At 42.2% G+C, this 24,904-nt stretch overlaps 1 protein-coding gene across 8 annotated transcripts in view; it reads left to right on the top strand.

Annotated features, from left to right (window-relative positions):
* FN1 (fibronectin 1) overlaps positions 1-24,904 on the top strand; it is a 52,609-nt gene that overhangs the window by 12,766 nt on the left and 14,939 nt on the right. For 6 of the 8 annotated variants that reach the window (XM_071746910.1, XM_071746909.1, XM_071746912.1 and 3 more), the window contains exons 11-31: positions 637-765; positions 2,281-2,424; positions 4,558-4,679; positions 5,872-6,049; positions 6,172-6,348; positions 7,868-7,996; positions 8,112-8,201; positions 8,721-8,915; positions 10,194-10,466; positions 13,650-13,913; positions 15,461-15,555; positions 15,874-16,042; positions 16,353-16,439; positions 16,999-17,190; positions 19,478-19,750; positions 20,781-20,963; positions 21,921-22,010; positions 22,569-22,838; positions 23,195-23,311; positions 23,746-23,910; positions 24,631-24,786. In XM_071746910.1, the coding sequence (XP_071603011.1) occupies positions 637-765; positions 2,281-2,424; positions 4,558-4,679; positions 5,872-6,049; positions 6,172-6,348; positions 7,868-7,996; positions 8,112-8,201; positions 8,721-8,915; positions 10,194-10,466; positions 13,650-13,913; positions 15,461-15,555; positions 15,874-16,042; positions 16,353-16,439; positions 16,999-17,190; positions 19,478-19,750; positions 20,781-20,963; positions 21,921-22,010; positions 22,569-22,838; positions 23,195-23,311; positions 23,746-23,910; positions 24,631-24,786 (3,498 nt within the window). The remainder of the gene's footprint in view (positions 1-636; positions 766-2,280; positions 2,425-4,557; positions 4,680-5,871; positions 6,050-6,171; positions 6,349-7,867; positions 7,997-8,111; positions 8,202-8,720; positions 8,916-10,193; positions 10,467-13,649; positions 13,914-15,460; positions 15,556-15,873; positions 16,043-16,352; positions 16,440-16,998; positions 17,191-19,477; positions 19,751-20,780; positions 20,964-21,920; positions 22,011-22,568; positions 22,839-23,194; positions 23,312-23,745; positions 23,911-24,630; positions 24,787-24,904) is intronic. The other 2 variants (XM_071746914.1, XM_071746913.1) reach the window with 1 other exon arrangement.

Raw genomic sequence — 24,904 nt, 5'->3', positions numbered from 1 at the left:
ACTGACATGTCACCATTGAACTTCATAGACTGATCCCATTGTACTTAAGCATGGGGTCTGGTTACCATGTTTTGAGGCAAGAAGAGGTTAGTAGACACCAGCAGCAATCTTGGATGTGTGACAGATCTGCTTCTCTCTTCAGAGTACTACAAAATGTAGCAGAGAGACCTAGCAGAATAACATCATGAAGATGTTTGTACCACTTTGTGGTATCTTTTTGGATTTTGTGTAATCTGTTTCTCTTTGTGTAGTTCTAATAATTTCAGGCAGTACTCACTGAGGTATTTCAGTCTAGACTTTCCTCAGAGGAGCCAGAGAGAGTTAGTGTGCTGTTTCAGATTTTCTTTCACACACAGAATCTGTCAAAAGGAGAAACCAGGCAGTTCTATAGTTTGAGTTACATCTAGTGCTTTCTTTCTGGAAGAGGTGCTTATTTGCACAGGGCTGAGCAGTGGTGTGAATGCAGCATTAATCTGTGATGATCACAGATACCAAGAGGCTCCCTTTTCCATGAATGGAGCTTGTCAGAGAAGTTCATCAAGAGAAGGCAGCAGTGTATGTACCAAGCAGAAGGATTTTCTTGTCTTAACACTTTGAGCCCTTGCTGATGATTTGCCTCTGCTCTTTCTCAAACAGACCAGTGCATTGTGGATGGTATCACCTATGATGTGAACCAGACCTTCCACAAGCGTCACGATGAGGGGCACATGCTGAACTGCACATGCTTTGGCCAGGGTCGGGGGAGATGGAAATGTGATCCTGTTGGTAAGTCACCAGCTGTTCCTGCTTGCTGGATACAAACTGTGGCTGTGTAGGAACTGGTTATGATATGGCAAAACTGGTGTGTGGAATTTAGACACAGCTTTGCCCACCCTCTGCCCTGAGTTGAACAACTGCAAAAGTAGAAGTAATACTGGATTTGCTGAAGGGTAAGAGAAAGGGGATTCCTAGTTTTAAGGAGACCAACTTGGGTTATAAGACATGTCACAAAAGCAGTTAACGATGACGCAGTAATTACAGATTGTGGCAACATCTCTTAAAATGTAGCAGGTTGTGGTAACAGAGCATATTAGCACCAGACTGGGCTGATTTGGGTGAATTCTGGTACCTGAGTGGCCAGCCTAGCAGGCAGGGCTCCCTGACTGAACACTGGCAATGTGCAGCTGAGTACTGGTGGCAATATCAGTTTTCTTTCTCTGTCCTAAAATCTTCTGGTCTCCTCATTGAACTGCAAAAAGGAGCACTAGTGTATATTAACTTACTTTGAACTAAATTGATTTTTTTGGCTGCACTTTGTTCTGGCAAAGAGGAAAAACTCAGGATAGGAACGTGTTAATAGCACTCTGGAGGTTAGCTAAAATCATCATGGTTCTCTGCAGGAATGAGGAGATTTCATCTCTTCTGCCTCCCCCCACCCCCCTTTCCCTAGTGAACCTTGATTAGAAGATAAGACCTGGCTGTTTGGTTTGCAGTTACTAAATCCAAGAGAACTTCAAACTATTGCCATGAAAAACTATTATAAAGTAGTAGTGTTTAAGTTCTGCTTAATTTTTCAGGTTTTTTCAGTTCAGTTTAATTTTGTTGGCTCTCTCTAAACAAGGGTCCTGCTTATCCAAGCAAGCATAATGCTAGTTCTCAGTGAAAATTTCAGTTGAGCCAGAAAAACAGGCATAGGTCAGATGAGAAAGTGTACTGAAGCACTGGTGCTGTACTGTATTTACACTAGCTAAGCTGATTTCAGGATTTGATTTGTCCTCCTTTGGTTTATACAACAATAAATCTGGAAAGGCTCTGCTGAAAATTATTGGGTCACTTTAGACTTATAAAGCAAAACTGGATTCTGCTGAAGCCAGTAGGAATTTTGCCATCGATTTCCTTGAGAAGAGCATGGTTTAGCTTTGGGTGAATTTAGTTGACTGAGGCAGAATTGGTCTCCACAATGGATAGCTCTAAATAAATCCTTTCTTGAAGGAACATCCCATTGACTTCACTGGGAAACTTGCCAGGTGGACAGCCTTTACTTAGCAGTATCTCAAGAAATGCATCAGAGCTGCATTAGTCCCCTGATATCTAACTGGATGCATGCAATGATACAGCAAGAACCTTTCATTTGAGATTCAATTTCTGTTGCCACTTTTATGTAACTGTTTTTGCAAGTAAACTTTAGCGTTACTGTTTTGTGTGTAAAAGTCTCTTGTGACTTACTCTGTGTTTGTAATGGCTTTTTTCACTGTAGTTTCAGGAACATGAAGCAGTTAACTGTCTCTCTTGTGCCTGTAGATCAGTGCCAGGACTCAGAAACCCGTACCTTTTACCAGATTGGAGATTCATGGGAGAAGTATGTCCATGGGGTCAGATACCAGTGCTATTGCTATGGCCGTGGTATTGGAGAATGGCATTGCCAGCCTCTGCAGACCTATCCTGGTAAGAAGCCAAATAAATAACTAAATCTTCTGCTCAGTAAGACATGAGGAAAACTATCTCACCACTTCTTACCTGGTCAGGTTTCTGTGCATTATTCCTTTTGGTTTCCTTTTTAAACAGAACCATATCCCCCTCTCTCTTGGCAGACACAAACAGGGGTTATGATTATAAAGAGGGGGATGGCTGTTAACAGCTATTCCTGAGACCAGGGTTAGTTTAGAGAATGACTATCAGTTCTCACAACAACTCGGGTTTACATTGAATCTTGGTTATTTAGTGATAACACACCTGCAGCCTTCAGTTTCTATTGCTTAAAACACTTACATCTGTAGTCTCTCCTTTTCCACTCACTGCAGAAGCAAAATCCACCATGGACTGAGGCATGTGTCCTGAAGAAATTAAATATTTAACTTTTCATTTGCTCAGTCAGTTCCAGGAAATCTTTATAGGTCCAGGCAATGTCTTTTTCATTCAACAAACAAATGTTGGTTTGTTCTGTCTCAGTTCCCTGGACAGAACACGATAAGGGGAACTACTCTGCTTTCCTGTTTAAGGTTGCAACTACCACTGTCTTAGTCTGAATAAGGTGAAATATTAAGGCTGTCTTATGGCTTCCCTGTTGGGAGAAGACTATTTCCAAGTCAATGGTTGCCCAACCTATCTCTGAACATACACGTGGAGGAACTGCATAAAGATTGGATGTAGCAACTTCGATGCCGAGTTAATTCTCTGCTTTTGTATCAAGATAGGTTAAGAAGTATCTGTACACCTAGTAGTGTATTTATGCCCTAAGTGCCCTGCAAGGTAAGAAGGTGAATGTGAGGCTCATTTTTTTTGAAAGGGTTTTTTTGAATACAAGTTCCCTTGCCGTGGATGGGGACGAGCCCCTTTGAAATCCATTGCAGCTAAATGCTTCACATAAATAAGGAGAGGTGAGTGCCTTTTCTCTGTGACGTGCTTCATGCACATTGGATAGAAGATCTTTCACAAGGTTCCCTGTTGAACCTGACCTATATCCAGTATTGTCAATAAACTGACTGTGTTTCTATCCATGGCCAAACAGCTTATGAGCCAGAGAAGGCTGCCTGGCAGACAGAACTAGGGAATACCTTCATTTGAGGCAGCAAACTAAATAGGGCAAGAATAGGAAGCAGGCTTTGGACTTTTCCCTCCCCAAGTTTCTTACTGGGGCTTGTTGGGCTTCACTGACTCCTGTCAGACTGCTTAAACAAAGATCTCCCTGAGCTATGTGAAATATGCACACCTCCACCTACCAAGGCTTTGGACTACTTTAGACACGAGACTGACTGAAAATATGTAAATAAACCAAATCTGATATTTCTGAACGTAAATCTGGGGTTAGGTGAGCTTTGAAATGTTCTGCCTGTGGGCACAGGTTTGTTTGCCTGGAAGTCCTGTTAAATATGGAGCAGATATATATATGCTACACAGTTGTCCAAATAAATTATAATTAGAAATACTGGGATTGGAGGGAAGGTGAAGGTATTTAATGGCTAAAACAAAACCACTTTTTCATGCAGAGTCCAGGCTGCTTTTTTCTGGGCTTTCTAACAGGAGGACAGTGATGCTGAGCCTTCAGTGAAACCTCCGCAGCAAGACTGGGAGGGACTGAAAGGAGAATCATGGGGTCATAAAACCTTTCCTTTTTAAGAAATTTAGTGAACTCGTAAAAGACTAGTGGCACTTTGTAGTTCAGTGTCAGATCAATAATTTGCCCTCATCATGCTGCAAGATTAGACCTGTATTTGGTAGATATTTCTCATCTTTTTCACTGTTTTCATTGCAGAAGATGGCTGTTAGTTGCTGAGAGGTCCCTCTTGGAACTATGTAGCTTTGCAGACTTTCTGTACTAGCCTGTTCTGCTTTTCTATTTCATTATTAACTCACAAGGAATTAACCCAAACAGCACATGCTAACTCCTCTACAGAATATATTTGAATTCACCAGTTTTCTAAGTAGTGATGAAGAAGGATATAATAGCAATATAACTGATTCCCCATATATAGATACAGTATGTGAATCACGCAACCTTCTTGCTTTTTGATGACTTCACAATGAAGGCAGAAGAAAAGCATCTCCACTATGTTACAAATGGCAACTCTTACTTTTCAGGGTCAGCTGGGCCTGTTCAAGTGATCATCACAGAGAGTACAAATCAGCCAAACTCACACCCCATCCAGTGGAATGCTCCTGAACGATCTCACATCACCAAGTACATCTTGCGCTGGAGACCAGTGAGTACCACATTTGTCACCATCCATTCATCAAAAATACTTAATTTGGCCTTTTCTCACATCTGAAAGAAGTGGCTGACACAATTTCAGCAAACTTTAGTTGTTAATTCAGTGTCCTTGTCCCGTCAAGGTCAACAGTTACTTTCAGGATCAAATAGAACTAGTGCTGTATAAACACTTGATGTTTTCCTGCCCAAACTTTACTGGTCACTGAGTTAATGAAGTATTTTATTAAAGAAAGTGCTAGCACAGTTTATATTCTTTTTATCCTCACCTCAATGTAATGTAAATCCTTGTGGAAGCTGTTTCACTGTGAGAAAGATTGTTTCATCATGTGCACATCCAGAGAAAACCAGAATAGCTTTTATCATATTAGTGAGGAGGTAAAAATGAGTTGGATATGAAGATATAAACAGCTAGCCTAGGACTAAATAAACTGTTGTCTCCCATCTTCTGTACAGTCTAAAGCAAAGCTGGTTAACCACTGCTTGTTCACTCCTTCATATTTGAGGCCTCATTTGTTTTAACCAATGTAGATGAATTGTGTTACAGTTCCCCTGAGCACAGCTTCACCAAAGACCACTTGGTGATTAAGAACATTAGTACCTCCATGCTGCCTATTGTTAAGAGAACAATAAAGGCCCTTAACCAAAGCCACTAAAGGCACTCAGGTCTTTTTACTTACCTCAGTGTATCTTGGATCAAGGCCTGAATGAAACTGACTTTAAAGTACTTTCGGTACAAACTTCAGAGGATGGAGCATGATTTTGGAGCTTCCCATAGAGTTCAAACACAGAGTAGAAGGGAAAAGTTTTTGTGTATTGTTTTCAGATGATGGCTTGCCTTCAAATATGAATTTTCCAGCCATTCCTTTATGACTTGATCCACTTTTGGTAAAGAATCGTGTTTAGTGTATATATTTCAAATAATGCTTCATTTAAAGGAAAAAGTTCAAAAGCTAGATTGTTTTTTCTATTTATCACAGTAAATTTATCACCAAAAATGTCATTAGCCCTGCTTCCTGGCATAATTTTCCCATCTCCTTGAACTTGACTCTTGTTTGAGCATTAGTCATTTGAATCACTTCAGTGCCTGAACACCTCAGTGCTTAGTAGGTCATGCATTGGGTCACTGGGTACCTCTGCTTGCAGGCGAGGGAGTCTCTCACTATTTGGGTGTCCTTGTTTTGCAGAAAAACTCTGGAAGGCAGTGGAAGGAAGCCACTGTCCCTGGCTACCAGAACTCCTACACCATCTCAGGCCTGAAGCCTGGTGTGATCTATGAAGGGCAGCTCATCAGTGTCCAGCGGTATGGTCACAAAGAAGTCACCCGATTTGATTTTACCACAACCAGCACCACAGCAGTGACAAGTGAGTTGAACAGTGAGGCATCCAGAAAGACTTTGTTTCTTTCACCTAAGTCTGTTTTGTGTATCCCAGTTAACACAAAAAGAGTGCTGGTTAACTAAGCCTCTCTTTCTCCTCTCTTGTAGGCAACACTGTTTCAGGAGAGACAACTCTTCTTCCTCCCATGGTTGCTACTTCAGAATCAGTCACTGAAATAACATCCAACAGCTTTGTTGTCTCCTGGGTTTCTGCTTCTGACACAGTTTCTGGATTCCGTGTTGAGTATGAGCTCAGTGAGGAGGGTGATGAGCCACAGTATCTTGGTGAGACAATCTTCAAATCTACTAGACCAACCACTGCTTTTCTGTTTTCTGTGGCAATCACTGTAGCTAGGGAGAACAGTGAGGATCTTGCTATCTTTCAGTATGATTCAATTGAGATATCAGAGTGGCAGGACTAGCTCAGATTAAAAGCTCACTTACTTCATTGTCCTTTCTCCATCCATGGCCATAAGTTTATGTCCAAGGCAGAGTATGAGAACAAGGTAAGTATATAGTAATACTCCCTCAGAATACTGTTCTAGGATCCTGCAGATGAAAGCTCCCTGAACTAGGTATGGTGGTAGATACATATGTTCTTTTCAGCTCTGTGAATCTGTCCAGTCATATTTCCCTTTTGAAATCATGTAAATTTACTTAGCTTCCACAGCATCTTCAAGTGAGCAACAATGCAGATGAGAACCAAACCTATTTTTTTAACTTTCTTCCTGTCTGATTTATTCTGTTACACCCTTGCCCTTCCATCAGGATGGACAGAGCAAATTATTTCCCAAATGGCCTCCCTTGGCTACCTCATGGATGTATGTTCCAGTCTGCTCTGTCAGTTGTTTTGTTTTGATTGGATCCAGACTCAGCCCTAGGAACTGAATTTAATTTTCCAATACCAACTACAGAGCCTCTGTCACCACCCATAATATCATCTTAACTTTTTTTTTTCTCATTTCATGTCTTAACAATGGCAATAGCAGGATCTCATAAGGAGATAGCTATTCATACATGAGTGTAATAGAAGAACACCATGAGAAAAAGAGCAGTAATCTTCTGACCTAGTGATTCTCCCTGGACTTGTAACTACTTTGAGCTCATAGGCCTGGCTTATGAGCAGAAATGGCTTCTGGGACTGCCAGTATTATCACTAACTTTATTTTCTGCACACTGGCTGCCCAGACAGCTGAGCTATGTTGTGAAGCAGCTCCTGAGCTTATCTATCTATGGAATGAGGTTTATGGGCAAATTAAAAAGCAATTCCCATTTCCTGGAAGATGCTTGGCTTCAGTCTGGCCAGTAAGGAGATGCTTCATAGGGAGTTTCCTACATCTGGCATGTAGGTCAACATCTGAGGGAAGAGATGGGGGACAGAAATTTATCAGCCCTTATAATGTAATTTTTCTCTGCTCATGAGTCAGTCTTTCCACATAAGCTACTCATGTGAATTTTTTCCATATATTTCTGTATTGAAAACAGGGCATGAGATGAGTATTTGGCTAGTGGAGGTGGCTTAATATCATCAGGGTGCAGGGAGCCACTTCCCAAGTTGCCTTGCCATATGATGTATCGAGCCTTGCTGTCCTAGATGTTGCCTGCTTTGAGTGCTGAGACCTGTTCCAGCTCTTCACACAACTTTTCTGATATGGACTGAAAACACAGTGCAGAACAATTGCTGGTTTATTCTGAGAATACTGTGATCCAGCCCAGATTAGAACACAGGTCTCAATAATTTCAACTGGAGAGAAAGCGAGAAGATAGAATTGCTAAGGCAGGGTTTTTCTCCTGTTTTCCACAGATCTTCCAAGCACAGCCACTTCTGTCAACATCCCTGACTTGCTTCCTGGTCGCAAGTACATCGTTAACGTCTATCAGATTTCTGAAGAAGGAGAGCAAAACCTGATCCTGTCTACTTCACAGACTACAGGTATGTATGGGTGGGTGTAGCTGCATTTTGAAAGTTGTTTTAGTTGGCTCAATAAATTTTTGTTAACTCCTGTCCTCATGCTTCCTTGTCCACTTCTGTTTATTCCCTTAAACAGCTCCTGATGCACCTCCCAGTCACACCGTGGAAAGTGTAGATGACACATCAATTGTCATTAGCTGGAGCAGACCACAGGCTCCCATCACAGGTTTGTCTAACTGGAGTTTCACCTTTCTTGTACTATTTGTAGAGCCTGCAATCTGGGTAAAAAAGAACATGAGGTTTAACTGTGGGCAGAGGGCTAGTGCATAACTCTGCCCAGTCTGACAGCTGGAAAGCACATGGGCAGTTTATTATTTCCTTAATTTCACTGGCTGAACCGAGCAATTCAGGAGCCTGGATGCAAAACAGTTTCTTCTGGATTTCTGTTAAATAAAAATGACCCATGACCTTCACTTTGTCTCAGTCATCCACACCATTCCATAATGGTAATGAGAACTCTATGGACCCTAACTCACTGTGTCAAAGATCAGAAAAATTCTAATCCAGGTCAGATTATGCTTTGTAAAGCATTATGAGTGTGTGCTCTCTAGATGGCAAGCCAAAGGCCCTGCTGAAGTACAGGACTATTTTCATGAAACACCACTAGGCTATCTCTCATTTCTAGCATTCTTTGTGCTGGCTCACTGACTCTGGCTGAGGACTGTCTATGTCTCTCTTGCTTTAGGCTACAGAATTATCTACACTCCCTCTGTGGAAGGCAGCAGCACAGAGCTCAACCTTCCTGACACTGCTACCTCTGTTACACTCAGTGACTTGATGCCTGGTGTTCAGTACAACATCAGCATCTATGCAGTGGAAGAAAATCAGGAGAGTGCTCCTGTCTTCATTCAGCAGGAAACTACGGGTGTCCCACGTGCAGGTAACAGTCAGCGTGTTCTGGAAATCAGTCACTGAATTATTTTTTAGTACACAGAACCCAACTGTAAATGTTACTGGTAGTGAAGTTTTATAGTAGAATCATACTTGCTTAGGAATTGAAATAGTCCAGTCACTACTCTGCATTATAGGATTGTAATTCCTAGGGAGGTGACTGCAGGCAGGTCAAATAGTTGGTCTTGAATTGTGCCCCTGGAAAAGAGAGATCAGAGTTTCATAAGCTGTCTTAAGGGAATTTTGCTAAGAGAGCTACTTAAGAGCCTGGTAAATCATTTCACCTCAGTATTTGGCCTGCAGATTTTTAAGGCTATTTATTCAGATACCATAACACAAATCCAAGTCATTCACCTGACTTCTCCCTCTCCCTTTCAGTCCCAGTCATTGTTTCCTGTTGAAGTCAGTGGGGGTGGGAAATAGCTCAGCATTGACTGATGCACCAAAATAACACCATAAGGTATAAATTTGAGGTACCCACAATTTAAAAAAACTGTTCATTTCAGGGTTCTTTAAGTATCCAGTGGGATTGAATAGCCAAACCAAAAGAACGAATAGTGAAACAATTGGGATTTGATGTGGTAGCAATGGAATTTGATGGTCCTGCAAGTTGCAAACGCATGTTTGCAAATGGGAATTCACCAGGAATGAACTCAGCTGAATGATTTTATGGTTTGGCATCTGTGTCTTCTAAAAATGTGCATTGGTTAACCTTAGGCAGTATCAGTCCTAATCTGAAGAAACTTAATTTGAACACAGGAATTCAAGGGTGCAGTACTGTGGACCAACACAGAGGGAACTGCATTTTGTCTTTGACTGCAGTAAGGCCAGATCAGCCCTTGTACTTGTTTAATTATAAAAGACAGATTTTAAGTTAATTATAGACATTCAGAACATGAAGGAGGCTCCTGTTTCCAACTCCTGGAGTATTCCACCCCCACCCCAAGCTTTGGTTCTGCATATACTTTAAGTTCTATAGCATATTACATATGGTCTTTCAGTTCTCTTTCTGTGACAGGAAGAAACCCTCTATGGATGAAGACATAAAATACTTAAAACCCTGTAGTGACATTTTGAATTGCAGTCTGCTTGAATGTTGTCTGGAGATGTTTTTAATTTGGTAATTGGTGACTTAATTTGGTAATTTTACTTGGACTAGCTATTGTTCAATCAAAATTAACTTCTTTTTCTTTCATGTAAACCTTGTATCTTCCCCTGCAAATTGCTAAGGACTCCCTCTAACACTGTTCTGTTACCTTGCTTTCAGATGAAGTCCCTCCACCCAAAGATCTGCAGTTTGTGGAGGTTTCTGATATCAAGATCACCATCATGTGGACCCCACCACAGATCCCAGTGTCAGGCTATCGGGTGGAAGCAATCCCAGTCAATCGCCCTGGCCAGCATGGCCAGAGACTGCCTGTCACCAGGAGCTCTTTTGCTGAAGTCATTGACTTACTCCCAGGAACAACCTATCTCTTTAAGGTCTTTGCTGTGAGCCAAGGCAGGGAGAGCAAACCATTGACTGGAGAGCAAACTACCAGTAAGTGTCTTCCCTTCACGCTTTTTTCAGCCTATTTGTATTTCTCTGTTGCTTAGAGAAATTTACAAACAGAGCACTTAAAGTGCAACAGTTATAGCCCAGGAGGTATCCCATAACTAGGATGACAGGACTGGGAATTCATTCAGCCAAACGATGATCTCTTAAGCAGATTTATCCTCCTCCAGGGCATTCCAATGGGAGTTTAACTCTCATGGCCCTTTAAAGCAATTTTGTGTGGCTGGAATTCAACTTTTTATTACTGACTGAGAATTGATGAGCCCTGCAGTTCTCTTACAGCAGAGATCACAGCCTGTGGTTTGTATTTTTGGGGGGTTTTTTGTTTTTTTTGGTTTTTTTTTGAGGATACCTTAGGGCAGATTGTAGCAAGACTTAAGAGCCTTGCTGAGATTGCTCTGGAAATCCCAATCTCCTTTCTGACAGCCACATATACCTGTTTGGTTCCACTGTCAGCTGTAGGATCTCTGCATGCACATATAAGGATGGACTTTGCCATTAAAAGGACAAAAATTCAGCTTTTCCAGCTTGGGCCTCGCTTTCCACAGCCTCTTTCACCACCCCAGAAATTTCCCTGTCATCCCAGTAAAATCTTGGGATTTTACTGTTGACAAGAGCCACACAGAGCATGGATTTTGCAGTAGGGGTCATGCAGGATCTCTTGGAACCCAATTGCTGGGGTCTTACTGGCAGTGCAAGATGTCACCAGCTTGAGGCAGGATGACAAATGGAGTACACAGTTTGTGAGGCATTACTTTTGGCTTTGCAGAAATGCAGAGAAGAGAGGAGAAGTGGCTGGGCAAGATGTAAGCTTTCAGATGGCAGAGGAGGAGCCTGAGTTAGGTGGTTATTTCCATTTTTGGCCTAAGAGAAGCAGATCAGACAGAACCTGGAATGTGGTTCATTTGGACAGATTCTGTTTATTGGGCAATAGAAGGGGGACTTGGTGGTTGTGGTGTTCTTTGACTGGGTCACGTTATTCAAAGGACCAAAATTCAGCTATGCACATTGGCTGGCATTCTGGTACTTTTCAGTAAATGGAAGCAACTCCTATAAATATGGGAGGGAAGAAAAAAAAACTGGATAATCTGTGGATACTGCCATGCTGTTTGACTGGTACTATTTACTTACATCCATCAAGTTAGGAGCCACGTGTAGGGCCTCTCCCGCTTACCATCTCCCTTGACTGTGCAGGGAGAATGGGACCCTTAGGCTTGTCCTTTGACATAGGTATCTCATTTGAGTGTAACAGATGGTGTGAACACTCTTCCTCCTCTTTCAAGTGAAGCTTTCAGAAACAAGGACGTGATGTAAAAGTCTGCACCCACTTGGAAGCATTTAGAACAAGAAGGGCTGAGTCCCCAGTAAGTTTCTGCATCAATTTTCAGGAGCTCTGTGTCCGGGTGTAGAGCCCCTCTGAAAGTCCACATGGAGAGGTGTACATTGGAGAGTAGAAATTTGCTTCAGACAGCACAGGACTAGTTACAAATGTCTGGAGTCATTTTCCATAGGCTTTACTCCTTTGCCTAAACCACATTTCAGAAAACATTCACATAAATTGCATCCCATAATCAAAAGTCCTGGGAAACAGAAACTGCTCAGGGTTCCCAAGGAAAACCCTGCAGCAAAAATCTCTTCCCACAGTGTGAATGTGATTCTCCTTTTGGCCTTCTGTTAAAAAGTAGTCTACAAATAAACTCTGAGTGTGTGTGTGGCTTTTTAATCTTTCCCTTTTTCCTTTAGCATGAGGAGAGGAAGTGATAAAAGCCTAATAGAGCTGGCAAATTACATTGTGCAGAAAGGAATGGACTGTAGGCTACAAATCAGAGGAAGATACAATCACAGTCAGATGAGACTTAGGACAGATCTAAGTACCAAGAAGAGAGAAAGCTGACTCTCAGCCTGTGGGCTGGAGGTGAGCCTAAGGAGGAGGGGTCATACTCATCCTTTGGCTTTTAGAACTATCTCTCCTGTCTTTGCAAGTGGTGGAAGAAGGAAGTCCCTGCTTCCTTTTCCCTCACTCTTCAAAGAAAGAGAAAACAGCTGGGGAGAGAACAAAAAGGGCAAAACCTTCTTCTGAATCACCAGGAGACTCATGAAAACATTACTTTTTATCACAAAAATCTTACTTTTTTTTTTTAAAAAAAGCATTTGCTATGAAAAAAGGACTGATGGAACCTCTCCTCACTGCTCTTAATTTTGATAAACGATTTGGGCCTAGAAACAGTGAGGGAACTTGCCATGCAGGTGCTATTAACTCTTCATTGCAGCCAGTGTTGCCCTGCAGGCTGTGGGGGGAAATTGCTGGAATGTTTTTTCCCCTCTGAGCCTCTGGTCTCAGCCAAAGGTGGTGACATCTCCAGCAATCACTGGACTGCAGTGTCATGCTGCAGAAACTGTGCTGCTTCAGCCCCCTGTTTATGTAGTTTTCAAGTTACCAGTTTCAGCAGCCCAGGGATAGTGATAAAAAAGGGAGGAAGCCTGATAAGAGCTATTGCATGAGTCTCATGGGAGAGATGAGCATGCTTAGAATTGTTGTGTAGTCAGTTCCACGGTGTGATTATTTTAAAGTAGATCTAGGAACTGGTTTTCTGCAGAAAATCACTGTCTGCTTTTTCTTTTTACGTTAAAATGACAGTGAGGGTGTTTCATTTTGGGAAGGCATTCTGAGAGAGCAGGGAGTAAGACTGGAAAGAGTTCTGAAAGAATAAATCTTTTTAATAAAAAAGGGCTAACGTTAGGTTTCTGTGCTTATGCTGACAAGTCTAAACTGAGATGATTTTTAAAAAATGCTCAGCATTTGTGAGAAACTATTGAAATTCCTGAGTGCTGTTGGGTTCATCTGTCTCTGACTGCCCTGTGGGGACAGGCATGTGTGGCAGTGACCCAAGTCAGCACAGCCCAGATCGTGCAGGTCTGCCTGGCTCAGCACATTACCAGATGGCACTGAGGCATGGATATAGTTACTTAACTTCTGTTTCCAGCTCCTTCATGGTCCCTGCTTACTCTCTTCCCTTTCTCTGGACTCGTGTCCTGAGTGAGAAATCCAGACTCAACAACCTCATTGCACACCCCTTTTCTTTGCTTGGTACTTCCATACTTCGGAAGTAGGGGTGAAGTGAAGATTGAGTTGGAAAATTGATGCATATTATGCTTTTTCTCACCCAGAGCTCGATGCCCCCACCAACCTAAGATTCCTTGATGCCAACAATACAGTGTTAGTGCTGTGGACTCGGCCTCGTGCTGTGATCACAGGATACCGGCTGACTGCAGGTCCCACAAGAGGAGGTCAACCAAGGACCTACAACCTGGGGCCTTCTGCCACCAAGTATGTTCTCAGGAATTTGCAACCTGGCACTGAGTACACCGTGTACCTTGTGGCAGTTAAAGATGACTTGCAAAGTGCCAGAGTGACTGGAGTCTTCACAACTCGTAAGTACAACAGGCACATACTCCTCCATCACCCTGATCTCTCACCAAAACTTGGGATAAAAGTGGCTATTGTCAACTAGTTTACAAAAGAAGCCTTTTGAAGAACTTTTCCAGCAGAACTGTTTGGGAAATAGTATTTCTTGTTCTTCTTTCTGAACAGCTTGGAAGGGAAAAGCGTTATTTGCATCAAAAAGCTTTTTGTAAAATATATCTCAGCTTTTTGGTGATTAAAAACAACAGGGAAAACTTACTCCTGGTACCTCAGTATTTGTTTAACCAAATGATATTTACTTGCTGTTTCCATATGTTTGGTTTTGGCATGACAAATCAAGGAAGGCAAGCAGCTCTCTTAAAATAGGCAAGGAATAATTGGTCTGTCATTTGTATAAAGCTAAAGCAGTAATTTCTCAAGCCCAACCATACCATCTGAGGCACCTCAACTGCAGTTACACAAACTAACACAAACATTGTATTCTATCCTTCTTATATTTTATTTATTTTACATTTAAATCATCTGTACTTGTGCTGCTGGCTTGTAAGAAATGTTAAGCAAATTTGGTGAGGAAAGGGAGTTCTGTAGGAAACCACACATACTTCTAAAAAGAACAAATAGATTCACTGTTTAAATAATGATGAAGCAGTCATATAAACTAACAAAACTTAAAGCCATCCAAGCCCAGAACCACATCCCCTTTTCAAACAAGAATGTGGTTTTGTTCAGAACAATGTGAAATTAAAATAAGGGTTCAGACTTCTAATCAGAGTAACACTGTTGACATTGGCAAAGTGTTTTTTGCTGACAGACAGCCTTATCTATAAATATTGCTCAGTTAGGATATGAGTGGATATGTTAAATAAATATTGCCTTCATATTGTGGCTTACCTGAATAAACTGAGTCCAGTTTAAGACATAGAGATTATTAAACCAACTCTCTTCACTAATAATGAGGTCAATTCAGATTCAACTCATTATTTAGACTGATTCTGGGGTACACAAAGGGTTTTGATTCTTTGTGATGCTTCTGACAGCTATCAATGAGACCACAGATTCCTCAGGTTGACTTTGAGCTCCCTTTCAGTGTACTGACTTTAAAAGAGCTGAAAAAGTTGGTGAGCAATGAGAGAGTCCTAGCTGGGACAACTGGATGACAGACAAGGGTGTAGTGTTATGCTGGTGGAATGGCATATGGTAGATGAAGGAAAACAAGCTGGGTTTTGAGAAATGCCAAAAACAATATTCCCCAAAGTCAGGGTGGGATGCATGGAGGACTTCTGAAGCTCACTTTGGTATTTTCATTTTCCTCAGAGAAAAAAAAAAAAAAAAAGCGCCACTGGCTATGATTGGATCACTTGCATACTGTGTCTATCAAGCCCAGCAGGAAACAAAAGATCTGTCAGAGCCCCCCCAAATCACTAGATTTTTGAAAGACATCTAGTTCACTATCCAACTATGTTACTTTTTGATAGTTGGGCTGCTATACAGATCAGATTTTTTGTTTGGTGTGGTCACAGCAGCTGGACTTCAGTTCTCTCAATTCACTTCACAGATCAACCTGGTGGCTCCATTCCTCCTTTTAATACAGAAGTGACTGAGACTTCTATTGTCATCACCTGGACACCTGCCCCAAGAATTGGTTTCAAGGTAGGAGGAAGTGAAGTCCCATGTTTCTTTTTCCTCCTGCTTCATCGTGATAGGGAGGACAGGTTAAAGCTTGTTACTGCAGACTGCAGTGAAGAGAGCACAAAGGAAAGAGATGCAAAAGGTGTGCTGCTAGGTCACTGAGACCAGAGCAAGCATGGCCCCTGGGCCTCAGGTCAAGTTCATCAATGGGACACCAAAACAGTTGGCTTGAAACATACAGGCCTATAATACTCATGTTTGATGATAAATCTGGATGTTGATAGTTACCTGGGACAGGAGTATTTGAGATTAAGAGGAAATTTGGTCTCTTCTCTGCAGCTGGGTGTGCGTCCAAGCCAAGGTGGAGAGGCTCCTCGTGAGGTTATCTCTGATTCTGGAAGCATCGTGGTATCTGGTCTGACCCCTGGCGTGGAGTACACCTACAGCCTGACAGTCCTGATGGATGGCCAGGAGAGAGAGACTCCCATCATCAGGAGAGTGACTACACGTATGACACACTCACTTTTCCACAATTGTTCCTTCTTTCACTTGCTTTCTCCTGTGTTCCCCAGATCAACAGCTGTCTTCTGGGAGTCAGCTCTAGTCTTTTCCTTCTGTCATGTTCTGGAAGGTGTTTTTCTTTCTGATGCATAGGTGACAGTAGCACTAGCTTATGCAGTGAAGGGTCACAACTTCAGGAGGATGTTTTTAGCTAATTCTGAAGGGTGAGGAAATAATGTGGGGAGAAGGGATGCTGAAGGAACTGGCATGATTCTTGGAGCTATAAATAACCCATTTTTCTGCATGCTTGTTTGCAGCGTTGTCTCCACCAACCAACCTGCGCTTGGAGCCCAATCCTGATACTGGCATCCTGATAGTCTCCTGGGATAGAAGCACAACTCCAGGTAACTATGTGAACTTGCACTGTGCTTGAACCTCCTGTTCTGTCAGAATGCTGGTGTTTGTTCTGCAGTGCCCTGCAGTTTGTTAATGAGATTTGGATAGGAAGCTTGCTGTTAAGTCATTTAAGGAAAAGTGTGCATATTCAAGGGCAGAATTCACAGTTAAGTGTAGGTTGCCATATGACTCTTCACAATTTATATTCCATGTAAAATGCTATTTTGGAGTATGGATGTGTTATATATTTCAACTGATTTAGATATTTGAAGCATTAAATGGCCTCAGGGGCTTTAGAAAAGCCCAAGGCAAAGGAAGAAAAGTGGACCAAAATAATTTCAGGCAGTGAAGAATGAGTTCATGTCATTGAGAGTAAGCATGGAAGTTCTGAAAGTACCTAAGATGAGCTCTTCTCCAATAACAATAGCTGATGAGAGCTGTACCATTGACTTCTGTAGACCCCACTAGTCTCAGTCAGATGGATATTTTCTTGATGTGTCAGATTTTTGGTTTGGTAATGTCTCAGAGGGAACTGAAACTGTGCATACTGGTAAATCTCTATTTCAGGCATCAGCGGGTACCGAGTGACCACTGCTCCTACCAATGGGCAGCAGGGATCTACCTTGGAGGAAGTAGTAGGTGCAGATCAGACCACTTGCACCTTTGAAAACCTAAACCCTGGTGTGGAGTATAATGTCAGTGTTTACTCAGTCAAGGATGACCAGGAGAGTATCCCCATCTCTGAAACCATCACACAAGGTAAGGGAAGGATGAACAACAGTTTTAGCTACTTAAAGTCAAATTGCTGGGCCCAAGACTTCAACATTGCAGAGTTCCTGTTAGTCTGATGACAGAAGGCTTGGATGTAGAAGCAGTGTGGTTATGTGCCAGCATGTGACAGAGCAGTTTTTATGCCTTCTCTGTATTGACAGCCTCCACTGTCTGTCAATAGGGTGGTGGTAAAGAAGTGGGTCTGTTGTATCAGTACCCTGAAATGAAGAGCAATGGAGATCTAACTTGGCTCTGCAGTGCCCCAGCAGCTGCAGCACAACTGGTGGGAATGGGGAGTGGGAAGTGAGCACAGGGGAAATTTGGCAGCAATAGTAGCAGATCACCTCAGCACAATAGAGAGAAAAGCCAGGATTGAAAGGTCCATCACTTCAGCATTTCTGGGACAAAGTGGTGTGTGCCACCTCACATCACATGCTGAGATGACTGCAGAAACAGCCTTTGAAACCACAGTAGCAAAATCAATATGCATCTCTGCAAATGGTTTCATTTAATTTTCATTTGTGAGGGCTTTGTTTTTGTTTCTGCTCAGCCCTGATACAATGCCAGTCACTGTCTGCTTCCTCTTGTAACACTGCTTTAAAATTTCCATGCTTCACTGAAGTGCTGTGTGCTCCCTGGGGGTGAACTAATCCTGAGACACTGCATAATTAAAGCAGTAATAGCTTTACCCCTTTACTATCTTCTGGTGGGGGAAAACTAAGAATGTATGTTTCTGGCTTTTAGCATTCTTTGAAGGTGATATGGTATGTGCATTCCATATGGATAAACAATGATTTTACAGAAAACTACCACTTTTATGCATCCATTCTGTAAAATAAGTCCTGTCCTAGAAAGACATTGAAATAGACCATAACCACTGTTATTAGAGCTGGTCTTTTGTAATATTACTGACCCATAATTTCTTTTCAAGCTAACTTAAAATGATCCAACAGAATGGACAGAGAGTCCTGCACCTTTGACATACCTACTGGTGTCTGATCCTGAAGGAGGAAGAGCATCTCATTAGCTATCAGCTTCCACTGATTTCAGGATCACCTTGCTAAAGTAACACAGCCAGATCTCATATCTTAAATCAATACCCATCTATTGACTTGAGCTTGGCTATTGTCAATCAAAGGTGCATTTAATATTCCCCACCTCTTGCCCAGTTCTGTTAGTTTTAACATAAAGGAAAAGAACAACTTTGCTATAGAAATAATATCAACAGGGAAAAGACTCATAGCTGTGCTTGTTTGCCATACAGAAACCTGGGCAACAGGTAGATGACAATCTTTATTCATTGGCTCAGTTCTGAGATTTTTTAACAGTTTGGCCAACAAATCAAGTCAGTCTCTTGGCCACATCATGGGCTGTGCATAACCTCTGAATATGGGGACATTGTTTCTCTTACAGAATGCTTGTAATCTGAAGGTCATTTTAAACCATTTGCTATCTTTCCAAAAGTGTTTTATTACTCACTATTTCATATAATCTGCTTTTAGCACATACATTGCAGCAATTAGTCATAAGTAGAACTTGAAGAAGTCTGGGCCAGATTCTCAAGCAGATACAGGGATCCCAAGTTCAGTGTAAATAGTTCAGACAGTGGATGGTCTGTCCAGAAGCCTTGTGATGGTTCTCACCAGCTGAGGATTTAGGCTCATTTAGTCTCTTGAAACAGGTTGATATTTTTATTATTCCAATTTTAAAAGTTAAACTTTTCAGTTGAACAAGACAAAATTTATAGAGGATCCATCAACTAATATCGCAGAGGAGTAATTTTATTTATACTTCAGTAGACTTTGATCTCTTGTTTTCTAGCTTAAAAGAAAAAAGGGGGTATTTTTTTTTTCTGTTTCTATTTTCATCAGAAAATTATGGGTCTTCATGGTTTGTCATTACTCAAAGTGAATTTGTTGCAAGTGCCTCCTGTGGCTGTCTTGAGGACTCTATGTCTGAAGTGGAAGTGTATTGTCCCAGGGGTCAGGGTTTCAGTTTCTCTCTACCCAGGGAGACAGCGGGAGAGTGCATTGAAGGGTACAATACAAAAAGGAAAACACCACGACACCAAAACTACCCCCAAAAAATAAAAATAAAATAATTATTTAAAAAACAAAACATGCTTTCTCCCAAACCCCAAGAGAAATTCTGCGTATCACCGCAATTGCTTCTGAAGTTCTGTCAATGTTAAGTGATGAACACTGCTTTTTTCTCCCTTGTCTTTCTTTTGCCTCTGTATGTCTTTGCCTTTCCCATTTGCTCTTTAACTCATTAGAGGTGCCCCAACTCACTGACCTAAGCTTTGTTGACATAACTGACTCAAGCATCGGCCTGAGGTGGACCCCGTTAAATGCCTCCACCATTATTGGTTACCGCATCACTGTAGTTGCGGCAGGAGAAAGTGTCCCTATTTTTGAAGATTTTGTGGACTCCTCAGTAGGATACTACACAGTCACAGGCTTGGAGCCGGGCATTGATTACGACATCAGTGTAATCACACTCATTAATGGCGGAGAGAGTGCCCCTACCACTCTGACACAGCAAACGGGTGAATTTTGAAAACTTCTGTGTTTTGTGACACGGACAGTGTTCCATGCTGTCACTGGCTGTCGAGATGACAGGGCTTTGTCCAAAGAGGAATTGAGCCACTCACTGAGGGGAAGCCAGACAGACCCAGCTCTCTTTTTTTCCTAAATGGCAGCTGGGGATGGATTTTCTAATTTGAGGCATTTTAATGCTGTGATTGGCTGCAGCTTTGCCAGTCTCACTCACCTCACCAGGCTACTCAGATTTCTGGGATCTGGTTGGAACCAAGAGCCTGAAACACAAGCTGTATACTCACCAGACTTTTAAACTGTAATTCTCCAAAATCAGAGTGCCAAAGGGCAGAGCAGTTCAGCAGACACCCTCTAGCCCTCATAGCTGTTTGAGCTTCCAGCAGTTTGTGTCAGTGGTGGCCCCACTCTTTCCACAATGCCTGGGAGGATGCCAGGGAAGCACCGCTTCCTGGGCATGTGCCACTGACAGCCATGCCACACTGTCAAGGGTCTTCATAGTGCATGAGAAGAAGGAGAGCTGAAAACTGGTTCTTGCATGAACTCCTACTGTGATTGAAAATCCTGACATGGTACATACTTCAACATGAGTAGAAGTAGGAAATTAGTGATATACCCTCTCCTCTCTAGTGTGTGCATGTATGAATTGTAGATGAGATTACTTTTCCGTCTGTGAGCTGCTGTATGGCAACTTTAAACCTCTCTTGGCTCCACGTATGTAATGCAAAATCCAGCTGCAAGAACCACATTACTGGAACTTGCTATCTTGTTTTCCAGTTAGCTCCAAAGGGTATATTTAAAGTATCAGGAATTGCCAAGGGGTTAAAGGAGCCTGACAGTAGTACAGACATATTTTTCTCTTAACTACAGTAGAACCAAATGTAGTTTAGAAGTTTGTTTGCATGGGTCTGATACAGTAGTCTGTTATGCATGAGATACTTTCTCTGGTGATTCCCTGAACATATCTCTTTATTAAATTTTATGAATCAGAGAACTAAGATATGTTTGCTCTTTGCTGTGTAGCTGTGCCTCCTCCGACTGATATCCGCTTCACTAACGTGGGGCCTGATACTATGAGAGTGACTTGGACTGCACCGACCTCCATTGTGCTGAGCAGTTTCCTGGTGCGTTACTCACCTGTGAAGAAGGAGGAAGATGTTGCAGAGCTGACAATTTCACCCTCAGACAACATGGTGGTCTTAACAAGTAAGTCAGTTGCCTACATAAGTGAAACAAATAAAAGAATCCCCTTATATGTGTCATGAGGCAAAAGAAAAATTGCTTACTCTCAGTGTAAGTGGCCGAATTCTTAGCTGATCTAAGCTGTTGTTGAAGTAACATCATACAAACTTGAACTAAATGGGGTTTGGGGTTACTTTACCCAATTTAAAGCCAAAATGTGTGAATATTTTTCCCGTCAATCCAAGGACAGTGATAAATCAGACTGCAGGGCAACTGCATTGATTTGCAGTCTGTCTAGGTATTAAGGGTTAATACATACTACTCACCTGGTTTGCCAAAAATGTCAAGGACTTGCAGTGCAGAGGTTCAGGGAGAGAATCAGAATGTTCAGAAGGTCATTGCTCCTTTGGCTTTGTATGCTCAGGTTCAGAAAATAAATACTGTTTGGAACTTTACAGGCTATGGCAACAAAACATGGGCATTTTCAAAAAGGCTGCATTAACCTTTGCTAGTGCAAAAGCTGTGTTATATTTCAACTTTTTTTAGTCCACCCTAGAATCAGGTTGTTTGAGTGAGAAACAATATCCACCTTCAAAATATGAGAAGAGAGCTCATCTGAGTTAGAACAGCTTTGTTGGAAATTCTTGGCCCTATTCCAGTTTATGGTAGCTAAAACTTTGGCCTGGTGAATAACTAAACTACTACTGTGTCTGCAAGGACCTTGCAGAAAACTGACTGCTTCTAGCCAGTCTCCACAAACTGATGAAGCAGTCATACAGGATACCATGCTCCTTCAGATTAAAACATTCCAAACAACTATAATGCCACAATAAGAATGGATTTAAATTTTTTACTGTCCTCCAGGCTCAGATATCCCATCAAGCAAAACCATTAAGAAACAAAGTTAAAATTGTGTAGGCTGAGTGACTTCTAGCTGTTACTAAAGAAATACATCTAAATTCCTGTACTTAAACTCCACAGATCTGCTCCCTGGTACTGAATATCTGGTGAGAGTCTACAGTGTTTCTGAGCAACACGAGAGTGCACCTTTGTCTGGAATCCAGAAAACAGGTACTGAGATGCACCCTGAGATATATATACAATTAGTGCAGTCCATTAGGCATTCATTAACAAAACTTTGCTTGTCTGTCTTGTGTATTGCCACCTCGTTAATGGGTCATCATCTGGATATCAAAGAGCAATGCAGATGCACAGCTTGGGAAACACTAGGAAATTTTTTTTTGTTTTGTCTGGAGATCCAGAAGCTCTGTTGGTTTTAAATAGAGCATGGGAGACCCTGGTGTGAACACAGCAACAGTGTCTGCCTGAGGACAAGCTGAGGCAGGACCTGTTGTATCTGTCACTGAGTCTTTCTTGTTCTGTAACTCTGTACCAGAGTTTGCTGGTCATGTGCATTGTTTTATGCTGTAGGTGCTGTTCACTCTTTTCCTGCAGTTGTGTTCCAGTGCCTGTTCTTCTCCCTTTCATCCCGAACACATTTGTTCAGTTCTGTAGCACTGGGCTTAGGGTCTGGCAACATCACAGTTCTGAGCTTAATGAAACACAGTGCTGCTGGTGGTGACTGATAGTTCTGTTGAGCTCAGTCTCTTGTCTGTCTGAAATACCCAGGTCTTGATTCTCCCACTGGCCTGGACTTTTCGGATATCACTGCTAACTCTTTCACTGTCCACTGGATTGCTCCTCGTGCCACCATTACGGGCTACAGAATCCGGCATCACCCAGAGCATGTTGCTGGCAGACCCAAGGAGGATCGTGTGCCCCCCTCCAGGAACTCCATCACCCTTACCAACCTGCTTCCAGGGACTGAGTACGTGGTCAGCATCATTGCCATCAACGGCAGGGAGGAGAGTGTGCCCTTGGTCGGCCAACAAACAACTGGTAAGCCTTCTGGCTATGAGTTACTCTGAGGATTTTGGGTGTCCTGGCCAAGTAGTTGCTGGTAAACCAGATCTTCCCTACCAGCTGGTGAAACTCTGCTCGGCTGATTTAAAAAAAGGTGGGAGGACCCATGCTACTTTCAGATCAAGTCAGATGTCTTTAGGGCCAGTAGAACTTTCCTCATTAAACCCAGTCCAGTGCTGGATGGTTTTTAACCAGATCCATCACCTGTAGAGGTGCGTGCACTGGGTTAAAACTAAGGCAGATGTGCAGCAGGGGAGCACGGAATGATAGGTCAAATATGTAGCTGATGAGCATTACTGTATCTAACCTCTCTCTAAATTGTGTTTTTCTAGTGTCTGATGTTCCAAGGGACCTGGAAGTCACCCCCACCAGCCCAACAAGCCTTGTGATTTCCTGGGATGCTCCTGCAGTGACAGTCAGATACTACCGGATCACTTATGGTGAAACAGGTGAGGGCAGGCTGCTGTGGCCACTCACAGACCAGAAACTCTCTTCTGAACCATTAGAGAGCCACAGCAAATAGCTAAGGCAAGTTTGACTGTAACAAGCAAAGACCTCTAAGATTTCTGTAGCGTTTTTAGGGAAGATTGTCAAGTATAGGCATCTTTTTTTGAAAGAAAAAAAAAACAAATTAAAAAAGTGCAAATTATTTTTTGTTTACCAAAAAGAGCATCTGGAGCACTGCAGTCATTTCAGAGGTGGTTCTGTATACTTATTTCATTATTTTCCTTGGGGTGGTCTGAAAAAGGCTTTGACCCAGCAGCCATTGAAATCAACATTTTTAGATTGATGCATATAGGACTGTCCTGTTTTTTTGTAATGATATAAAATGTATAATTTAGATATTCTCTTACATTTGTTTTTTTCACCTTCCTCTCCTTAGGTGGAAGCAGCCCTGTACAGGAGTTTACAGTGCCTGGCACTGTGTCAACTGCTACCATCACTGGCCTCAAACCTGGTGTAGACTACACCATCACTGTATATGCTGTAACTGGCCGTGGAGACAGCCCTGCCAGTAGCAAGCCAGTCACTGTCACCTATAAAACAGGTGAGACCTGTTTAAACAACATAAAAAAAAAATCCAACCCAAACCCTATAGCTTTGTGTTGAGTTATTCCAGTACATCTGGATCACTGCCCCCTTGGTTTCTTTTAGAAGCCATGTGCTATGTTGTAAGCCCATTGTTTTCAGTGGAGCTGTATATCTTGGTGGCCCAGCATGATAATGACATGACACAGAAGGGGGATTGTGGACTTGGGCTTTTGAAGGAGAGAGACCCCGTAGAGTCCAGATGGGGATGCAAGCAGTGTTTGTTTGGATTTTGCAGAGTGGAAATCTTAGTGGGCTCTCATATCATATCATCTGGTATCTCATCATATCAGCTTAACTCTGGTGCTTCTGGTGCACTGTCATATTATGTTATCCTGATGAGACCTGATTTCTAACTCCAGGACTGTCATCTCACTCCTGATCTGGATGTAGCCTTATCCTAGTCCTATTGTAGCTGCAGATAAAGGCATTTAAATAGTATTTAAAACAACCAAGTTCCTCAAATAACATTGGTATGAGTTCAGTCACCCACACATCATGGTTGAGGCGTTTTTGCTCTGGGCTAGCATGAGGGACAAATAAATTGTAGCACGTGTTTTCTGTTCTAAGAAGCACAGCCTAGAAAAGGAAAAGCAAAATAAAATTGATCTAGGAGGCATTAGTTGGGTGAGGATTTCCTGCACCAATATATTGAAACAAAACACTTTTTGCTGCCCAGAAATAGACACACCATCCCAGATGCAAGTTACCGACGTCCAGGACAACAGCATCAGCATCAGGTGGCTCCCTTCAACATCCCCAGTCACAGGGTATCGGGTGACAGCTGTCCCCAAGAAAGGACATGGGCCCACAAAGACTAAGAATGTCCCTGCAGGTAAGAGTACCTTACATTCTTCACAGCATCTGTAAAGAATTCAAGATGAGACCATTAGAATCAACACTGTCAGGCACAAGGCATATGCTGGAAGCCAAATTTTCTCCTGCTTGTACTT

This window comes from Heliangelus exortis, chromosome 6, assembly GCF_036169615.1.
Source record: "Heliangelus exortis chromosome 6, bHelExo1.hap1, whole genome shotgun sequence".
Lineage (NCBI taxonomy): Eukaryota > Metazoa > Chordata > Aves > Apodiformes > Trochilidae > Heliangelus > Heliangelus exortis.
The sequence above is the reverse complement of the archived record's forward strand: the minus strand, read 5'-3'. Positions and strand labels throughout refer to the sequence as shown.